Source organism: Crocuta crocuta, unplaced genomic scaffold (assembly GCF_008692635.1).
Source record: "Crocuta crocuta isolate KB4526 unplaced genomic scaffold, BGI_CrCroc_1.0 scaffold113, whole genome shotgun sequence".
NCBI lineage: Eukaryota > Metazoa > Chordata > Mammalia > Carnivora > Hyaenidae > Crocuta > Crocuta crocuta.
Genome location: NW_027530368.1, coordinates 2,103,979 through 2,113,498, shown reverse-complemented (window position 1 = coordinate 2,113,498; position 9,520 = coordinate 2,103,979). Strand labels below are relative to the sequence as shown.

The following is a 9,520-nucleotide window of genomic DNA, read 5'->3' as shown; positions in this document are numbered from 1 at the left end:
CCTAAGCAGGCTCATGGCTGACAGTGCCAAGCCTGAGAGAGAGAGAGAGAGAGAGAGAGAGAGAGAGAGAGAGAGACTGAGAAAGAATCCTAAGCAGGCTCATGGCTGTTAGTGCCAAGCCTGATGAACTCACGAACTGTGAGATCATGACCTGAGCTGATTCAAGAGTCAAGGGCTTAACTGGCAGAGCCACCCACGTGCCTCTGCTGCTTATTTTTTAATAAATTGATTAAGTAAATAAATCTATTTTGAGTGCCTATTAAGTGTAGCAAGTACTTTGGTAGGCACTGAGGATACAGCTGTGAATAAAGTGGATATGAAGTTGACAGTGTAGGTGGGAAGCAAACAGACCAAAGATTAAAACAAGAGTATGACAGTTATGATAGGGAGGTATTATAGGTATTCTGAAATCAAGAAAGTATACTGTAGCAACAGTATTATATTCATAGTAAAAGAACAGTTTAGTTTTAGCAAAATGTCACATATCCAGTTAAATTAATATTAGATAAAATGCATTAGATAAATGTTGGTTTTATAGTTTTATTTCTATTAAAACTTTATTCTTTTATAGTTATATAAATGCTATAAAAATAAGTTTATACCTATTTTGTACATATTTAAGCATATTTAATAAGTTATTTGAGTTGACCTTCAGAAATCTGTAAGAATTATTTTTCCTTTTTTTAAAATTGTTTTTAAGTTTATTTATTTTGAGAGAGAGAGAGAGGGAAAGAGAGACAGCGAGCAGGGGAGGTGGAGAGAGAGAGAGAATCTAAAGCAGGCTCTGCACTGTCAGCACAGTGACAAACTCACAAACTCACACAAACTCACAAACTATGAGATCTTTAAGTTGGACACTTAACCAACTGAGCTATCCAGGAGCCCCAAGGATTATTTTTCTTTTGAATCAGCAGTTCTCAAACTTTTTGGTCATAGGACTCCTTTACATACTTTAAAATTATTGAGGACTTCAAAGAGCTTTTGTTTATGTGGCTTATTGATATTTTCCCTTATTAGAAATTAAAACTGAGAAATTTCTGAAATATTTATTAACTCATTATAAAATAATAGCTCCATTGCTGCATATGTGTTAAATTACATATTTTTTAGAAAATAACTATTTAGAAGAGTAACATTGTTTTACTTAAAATCCCTGTAATGTTTGAACTCGTAGAAGACAGTTAGATATCTGCTTCTGCATTCAAAATATGTTGCTATATCATAGATGATGCAGCTTCTGGAAAATTCTACTATACCCTTGTGGGAGAATGAGAGTGAATAAGGCAAATGACATCTTAATGTTATTTTGAATATAATTTTGATTCTAGACACCTCCTAAGAATATTTTCGGGATGCCCAGGAACCTGTGGACTACACTCTGATCTAAGATGGAAAGAAACACTCATAATGGATAGGAGCACTTGCTAAGAAATTAGAGTCTTTAGGTTCAGTTCTCACTCTGACACTTAAGCTATTTGACTGTGGACAAATAATATTTCTTAAATTTTGTACTATGTTTCCTCATCTGTGAGATGGGGATAATAATACCTATCCTTCAAGGTTTTCATTGAAATATTGTACTTTAAGACTGGGACCTTTTCAGGCTATGAATACATGGTAGTTGCTGTTGGTATGTTATCATTCTGATGCTTGTGGAGACTTCCAGATGGTAGCATATTTAGGTTCTTTGTTACATGGGTAACCTAAGAAATTAACTTTCAGCATTCACAACATTTTTATATTTAAAACTTTGTAGTCATACAAGACAACTTTGCTTCTCCTGATTTGCCTTTGCTGACATGTTTGACACAAGATCAAGAGCCTGGGTCTGATTCCTTATTTCAACAAAGTGAACTAGATTTTGCACCTTTGAGGTAGGATGGTTTCTTTTTTATTTGTATGTAACCTTTTTATTCTTTCTTTTCTTGTTTTAAGTTGTTGCTATTATAAATGACTTCAGGCTGAGGTGAGACTTTGGGGTGGGGGTTAGATATTCTCAGCACACACTCTTAAGGTAATGAGACCCTAGGTTAAGACATGATGTGTATTAATTTGGCATAGTAACATATGTGTAAAAATGAGCCAGGCAACTGTAGCTTATTTAAAAATAATTTTTCATGTATTCTAGCATTTGAGGCATAGTTTATTTTTATTATTGAAGTATAGTTGACATACAGTGTTATATTAGCTTCAGGTGCACAACATAGTGGTTTGACAGTTTTGTTCATTACGCAGTGCTCACCATGGTAAGTGTTGTACATCTGAAACTAATGTAAGACTGTGCATCACCTGTACTCAAAAAAGTTAAAAAATGTGGGGATGAGCACTGAGTGTTATGTGGAAACTAATTTGACAATAAACTATTTGTAAAAAAAAAAAATAAAATAAAATAAAAAAAGTTAAAAAAAAACTGTACATGTTTACACAGTAAAAACCTTTGCCATTCTGCTATATATACTCTTAAAATTACTTCTTTGAAAAGTGTTCCGTATATAAGTCAACCAATACATTACTGTTGGGTTTTAGGAATAGATCACATCTTAAAGGGTTTTTAAGAACACTATACATGACTAGTAAAAGAATTAGTGAAAGTTAAATGCGTATTAAATTATGGTAGGTGATAAATTAAACATTTTAAATAGCAAAGTTTGAATTTTTTATTTCATCTTTTTTTGGCAGCATAAAAATATTCCTAGTTTTTGGTAATACTGTTTTAGGGTCATAGGATAGGAGTTCATCTTCTGTTTATAAGAAATTTGCCTTGTTCAGTCATTAGCCACTTTAAGGGAATTTAAAATTAGAACTTTGTTTTTCAACACACTTTTCAAATAATCTTGATTGCAGTGTCATATCAGTATTATATTTTTCATGTTAGTATTTAAAAAATGTTTTTAATGTGTTATTTATTTATTTATTTATTTATTTATTTATTTTTAACTGTATATTTTCAGGGGAATTCCTGGTAAGTCTGAAGATACTGAATGGTTTTCTCGACCGTCGGAAGTAAGTGAAGCTTTATTCCAGGCAGCGTCAGAAGTAGCTTCAGACTTAGTTAACAGTTGTGTTAGTGTATCTCAGCACTCACTTATAGGTAGCACAGCTGTTGGGTCTCAGCGCTCTTTTTTACCTCCTGAACAAGGGACTAAAGAAGAGATGGTTTCGTCTGATACAGATGATGAACTGAAAACCCCCAAAGACTTTGATAGTTATGATGTTCTTTGTTCATATATGGCATGGAAGACACACGAAGTTCAGGAGCCAGAAACCAATTTAGCTGATGAAGGTCAAGTTTCAGTTTCAGCTTCATCTGATACAAGTGATGAATATATGACTCCTAAAGGAAGTAACAGTTTTGATGATTCTTGTTCATATGTGCGGTATTGGAAACAGAAAGCTTTACAGCAGTCAGAAAAATATTTAACCAGTAAGGATCATGATTCTCATTCAGATTCATCTGACACAATTGATAAAAATAAAATTCCTGAGGGAAGTGACAATTTTAGTGCCCCTTTTTCATGTATGCCATGGAACAGACAGGAAACTTCACACCATCCAGAAACATATGTGATCAGTAAGGACCGTGTTTCTTTTCCACAGGAAGTTGCTCCTCATTTTAATAACAAAATGTCTCATTTTTTCTGGCATTGTCTGTTGGAAAGAAGAGGAAAGGGCATTCCCTTGACAGCTAATAGTCATTTTTTGGAGAGTGTTTATTTAAGGGCTCCAGCTGAGAATGAGGTGAAAGAAATGACGGATTCTTTGGAAAGGTGTGCAAGAAATGAAGAAGGTCTGGGGAAAGAATTATCTCAAGGTTTTAAACTAAAGGAGAGTAGAAGTACTTTAGTATTTTCAGAGGTACCTCCCAGATCTTCAGAAATACAGTATATTGAGAATGTTGTAGTTCCTGATAATTCTATACAAGTTTCAGAAATACATATACACTCTAGAGGACCAGATACCTATAAGATGGAGGTTTCTGGTGGTCCTCTTCAGACTCTTAAATCCAAATTGGATGAGACATCAGAACAACTGTATATTCAAGGGGAAAGAGACCAAAAGGCAACTTCTTCTTTTAGTGGAAAAAGTGTTGATGCTTCTGAAAATGTAGCCTTTGAGGCAGTTATTGCCTCTATTGAGCCTTCCAAGAAAGAGGGCACAGTATATGAAACCCAAACTGACTTCAGTAAGTCTTTAGTAAATGATAGCCAAGAAAGTGAACCAAAAAATCCACATCTTTCCCTATTAAATTATAATGATGAAAGCTCTTTCTTTGATAAGTTTAGTCGTCCATGTTGTCCGTCCACTCCTGGGGTGTTTGAATTGGCAGCTTCAAAACCATTGTTGCATAAAAAAGATAATGGTGGTAGTTCCCTGTATTGGCATCCTAATTTAAAGTCACTCTCCAGTGTTCCTCAGGAAATGTTCATTAAGCCACTTGCTCTTATTCCAGAGCATAAGTCATCTGCTTCTTTAAGTGAAAAATCTCACACCCAGGCTGTTGGTATTGGCAAAGCACAGCCAGCTTTATTTCAGTGTGATTTAGACAATGAACCATTTCTTCCCATTGGGAAGATAGAGTCTTTTCCTGCTCTTGACCATACAGAGAAGGTAGGATCTTCAAACATTTTTCATCCAGTGAAAGAAAGGACTTCAGATTCGTTGGTCTTACAAGATTTAAAGCAGCAAAGCTTTGAAGAGGTTGCAGATTCCTCAAACTATATTTTGGGTAAGAATATAAACTCTAGTAACATCATGGAAAGTCCATCTACAGCTGTAGGAAGCAGCTTTTCAGCAAACTTGATGATATGTGGTGCAAAGTCACAAGGTATTTTACCAGTGACCAGGAATGCATCAGTAATTGCAGTCGGCCAAGAGACATTGCTGAAAGCTGATGTAGGCCAAGGTAAAATTCCTCAGCCTATGGGAGCCAAGTCTAGTTTCAGTCTACATACAGTTATGCAAAATGACTCCTGTTTTGTAGAGGGGCTGCAGGTGAAGGCTGAATCTGACATCTATACTCTGGATGATGATACTGAATCCTGTAGCCTAGATGAAAATGCTGTTATACACAGTACAAGAGTTGCTGATCTACAAAGAGAGGTGAGACACAATAAAATGATAGTTGGGGGAAATGTAGTCTTTTTAGTATCATTTCAGGAAATGGTATTGTTACTTGTTTTTTTTTACTTTCCACTGTTGCCCAGGTATGTGACCAAGGTGACCTGATGGGTGAGTGCCTTGAGCTAGCAGGTTTTAAAAGTGTGCTTCATGATCTAGAGGTTTGTGACAGCTCTCTGCATTGGCAGTCTGTCTTAAAACTGCCATCTAAGCAAGAGAGTGATTTTCAGGAGCCTGTAAGTTTTTCTACTTGACATTTCTTATGGGGTAGGGAAAGAATATTTTAGTTGAAAAATGGGGATAACAGTAAAGGACCCATTTATATCCTCGGATACCAACATGTGGCTTACAGTCTGGTCTTCATCTGACATACAAGAATATGCTCCATTAATTTGTTACAGGTTGGCATGAAAGAACTGTTTGTATTTTGTAGACCTTATTAGTGAGTTCTGTGGTGTCTTAGAAAAGGCCATCCTTTGGAGCTCCCAGGCCTTTCATATTGAGACATGCTGGTTCATGCCAGCAGGAACCTTTGGGACAGTGTTAAGATTAGACTCACTCATAGATACAGTCAGTTGTACATTTTTTTCATTCTTGCTTTCAGTGTGCAAGCATTGGAATAGACCCAGGAAGATTTAAATATTTCTGTTTAGAATCTCCTGAAAGATTTGACTCTTCAGAGGAGTTTTGAAAATTATAAGAACCAGTGTTTCCTCAGGAAGGATACTGAGGTGCTTACTGTCCACACTAGCTAGTGTCCCCAAAGGGAACTAACTGCTTCTTTCCAAATGAGTCACATATCTGTGCATACACACATTCCTTCCCTTCTCTCTCGATATCATTATTAGCATTATGTGTGTGTACTAGAAAGTAACACTGAGGTGTTAAGAAAGTTCCGTGTCAATCTTTCTTTTATAGAGGGCTTCATTTTTGCCTGGATCCTTGGATCCCTTGACTTTAATGTTCCTTTGGTTCCATTGCCCATCCTCTTCTGTCAGATACTGTCGGCTTCCTTATAATCTATTCTTGTATCTTGTTAGTCATTAAATTTAGTTAGTTATACTGTAGATATTGTATACTTAATGTTACTCTCCTTTTCCTGTTCTTCCATGTATAAAATTAGTATGTCATTAGAAAGCTGCTAGTTTGGCACACAGTCATTTTTAGGCCTTTAGGTTCAGGCAGTTGATGGAGAAAATGAACAAAGATATTGAGATAAACTTTTCCTTTTATTTATAATTATTGAATTTATTTAAAATTGAAATATAAAGAACCATGAGGTTAATTTTATTTTCTTTAACATTCTAAAATAGGCATTGTTTAATTTTCAGCCTAACAACAGTGGGATAGAAAATGATAGCTAACAATGTGTGCTCAAATACTATGCTAAGAGATTTACATATATACATTAATTTATTTAGTCCTTTGATCAGTCCTATCAGGATTGGTTTTTTTTTTTAAATATTTTTATTTATTTCTAGGAGAGAGAGAGAGAGACAGCGTGAGCAGGGGAGGGTCAGAGAGAGAGGGAGATACAGACTCTGAAATGGGCTCCAGGCTCTGAGCTGGCAGTCAGCACAGAGCCCGACGCGGGGCTCGAACCCATGAACCGCGAGATCATGACCTAAGCGAAAGTCGGATGCTTAATCGACTAAGCCACCTAGGCGCCCCTGGATTGTTAATATCCCCATTTTGCAATTGATACTTAAAGGAACTTGTTCATGATTATTTAGCAAGTAGGGGAGCTAGTATTTGAAACTGACCTTATCTATGTATGTACCACTATATCATAAATTGTCTTCCTGTTTAACTACTTGTTAGTGAAACCAAAGCCAAGATTTTGCATTATTTTGGCAAGAGTAAAGGTTTTGCAGGGAATTGGTCCAAGTCAATATCAATAAGAATGAGAAATAAGTATGATCAGTTTTAAACTTAGAGTTTCTGATTTTTTTGATAGTACTACTTATGTAACTTAAATCAGCTTTTTTTGTTTATTTTTAGAGCAAGAGAGAGAGCACACACGAGTGGGGGAGGGGCAGAGAGAGAGAGAGTGAGAGAGAATCCCAAGCAGGCTCTGTGCTGGCAGTATAAAGCCTGACAAGGGTCTCAATCCCATGAACCATGAGATCATGACCTGAGCTGAAATCAAGAGTTGATGCTTAACTGACCCAGCCACTCAGGTGCCCCAGCTTTTTATACACATAACATATATTTAAAGAAATGTAAATATATATTCAGTTAATAGTGATGTGCTAAGATGACCTCTGACCACTATTCCAAATTTTATTTGCCCCCAGCTATAACCTTAAGTATATTTTTTCAGTTCAGGGAGGATCTTCCTTGTATTATCTTTCACTCTTAGCTCCATTCTGTGATCTGGGAGTTGCATGATGCCAGTATTAGGGAAACAAGGAACTAGATATGGTAGTAATCTTCCTGCATGCCTCAGCTTGCTCTCAGAGGGCTTGCCGGCTCCTTGGTTTCTTTCTTATTCTCATCTGTATCTCAGAAGAGTCATTCATACTTGTTAGCCTTACTTTGATACGTAACCATCATTTCTCTAAATGATTATTTGGGCATCTACTTATGTATAACGTAGCTTGGGGTCATGAAAGGAGTGTGGAGATTTGGAGTCAGAACCTTGTTCAGTTATTTGTTAGCCTTGTGTCTTGGGCAGATGACTTTGGAGGATCTTTCTACTTATCTACAAAGAAATAGGAATAGTAATAACCTCATGCATCGTTATGTTGGATGGGGTAATGTATATAGTAGCACTGCTTGGCTGTTAGTTTTCTTCATTTTGCTGAATCTAGACTCTCACCAGTGGTTTCCTCCTATCTGTCATTATTTTTTTCTGTCTTTCTCCTTGTTCCTGGTAGCAGCATGTTACATTCTTTTAGCTTCTATGAAAAAATAAGTATTCCTTATTTTGGCCATGTAACTAAGTATTATTTAAGGTTTACTCAATAAAGTATTCCTTATTTTGGCCATGTAACTAAATATTATTTAAGGTTTAATCTTTAGATTTATTTTTGTTTTGTTGGTTTCCCCTCTTACACCAGGACCTGATTTCCTCTCAAGGTTTAAATGCTTTCCTCTGTGTGATGGTTATCACCTGTAGTTTTAGACCCTAATATTTTTCTTGAGGTAGACCCATATGCTGTCTTGCATGAAATTTTCTTGTGAACATTCTCATCACCTCAAACACAACTTGCCTATATCGAGAGAACTCAGACATTTTTCTGAAATCAGACTGACTTGTAGATTTTCTTAGTTTTTTTTTTTATGTTTTATTTATTTCTAGGAGAGAGAGAGAGACAGCGTGAGCAGGGGAGGGTCAGAGAGAGAGGGAGTCACAGACTGAAACAGGCTCCAGGCTCTGAACTGGCAGTCAGCACAGAGCCCGACGTGGGGCTCGAACCCACGAACCGCGAGATCATGACCTAAGCGAAAGTCGGACGCCCAACCGACCAAGCCACCCAGGCGCCCCAATTTTCTTAGTTCTTATAGAAGAGTTAGCATTTCTTGGTTTCTTCATCACCTTCAATTCTTTTTTCATTATTGATTAAAAACTGGGAAATAAACCAATCTTGATTTTTTTCTTCCTGATTTCCTCCCATTTTCAATTAGTAATGAAGACCTGCTGATCTCTAAAATAAATACTTCTCATCTTTCTCATTCTGCATTTTCTTTTGTATTACCTACTCTAATATCTGTATGTTTTGAAGCTTTGATAAAATGAATTTTTTAAAAATGTATTTACTGATGTTTAATTCCAGGATAGTTAACATACAGTTATATTAGTTTTATGTATATAATATTCTGTACATTAGCAGTTCTATACATTACTCAGTGCTCATTGTGATAAGTGTACTCTTAATCTCCTTCACCTATTTCACCCATCCCACAACCCCCTCCCGTCTGGTACACATCAGTTCATTCGCTTTAATTAAGAGTTTGTTTCTTGGTTTGTTTTTTTGTCTTTGTTCATTTGTTTTGTTTCTTAAATTCCACATGAGTGAAATCATATGGTATTTATCTTTCTCTGACTTATTTCACTTAGCATTATACCTTTTAGAGCTATCCATGTTGTTGCAAATAGCCAGATTTCATTTTTTTAATGACTGAACAATATTAATGAAATTTTATTGTAGTCATGATTGGAATAGAAATTTTTTCTTCCTATCTTTGGAAGCTCTAGAGAAAAGCTGCTATTCAGTACATATATGTACTGGGGACACACACACAGGGTCTCTATCATATATGTGATGTATATGTTAATGAGCTGTACTTCAATAAGTCTCCTTTAAGAGTGGGGTAATTGAAAACTAAGAATTTTGTGCTATGTTTAAAGCAGAGTTTCTCTTACTATTGTCTTTTTTTTTTTTTTTTACACTATATT

At 35.8% G+C, this 9,520-nt stretch overlaps 1 protein-coding gene across 2 annotated transcripts in view; it reads left to right on the top strand.

Moving 5' to 3' along the window:
- Positions 1 to 9,520, top strand: part of ALMS1 (ALMS1 centrosome and basal body associated protein) — a 193,603-nt gene that overhangs the window by 34,638 nt on the left and 149,445 nt on the right. For both annotated transcript variants that reach the window (XM_077766284.1, XM_077766283.1), the window contains exons 4-5: positions 1,757 to 1,874; positions 2,952 to 5,100. In XM_077766284.1, coding sequence (XP_077622410.1) covers positions 1,757 to 1,874; positions 2,952 to 5,100 — 2,267 coding nt within the window. The remainder of the gene's footprint in view (positions 1 to 1,756; positions 1,875 to 2,951; positions 5,101 to 9,520) is intronic.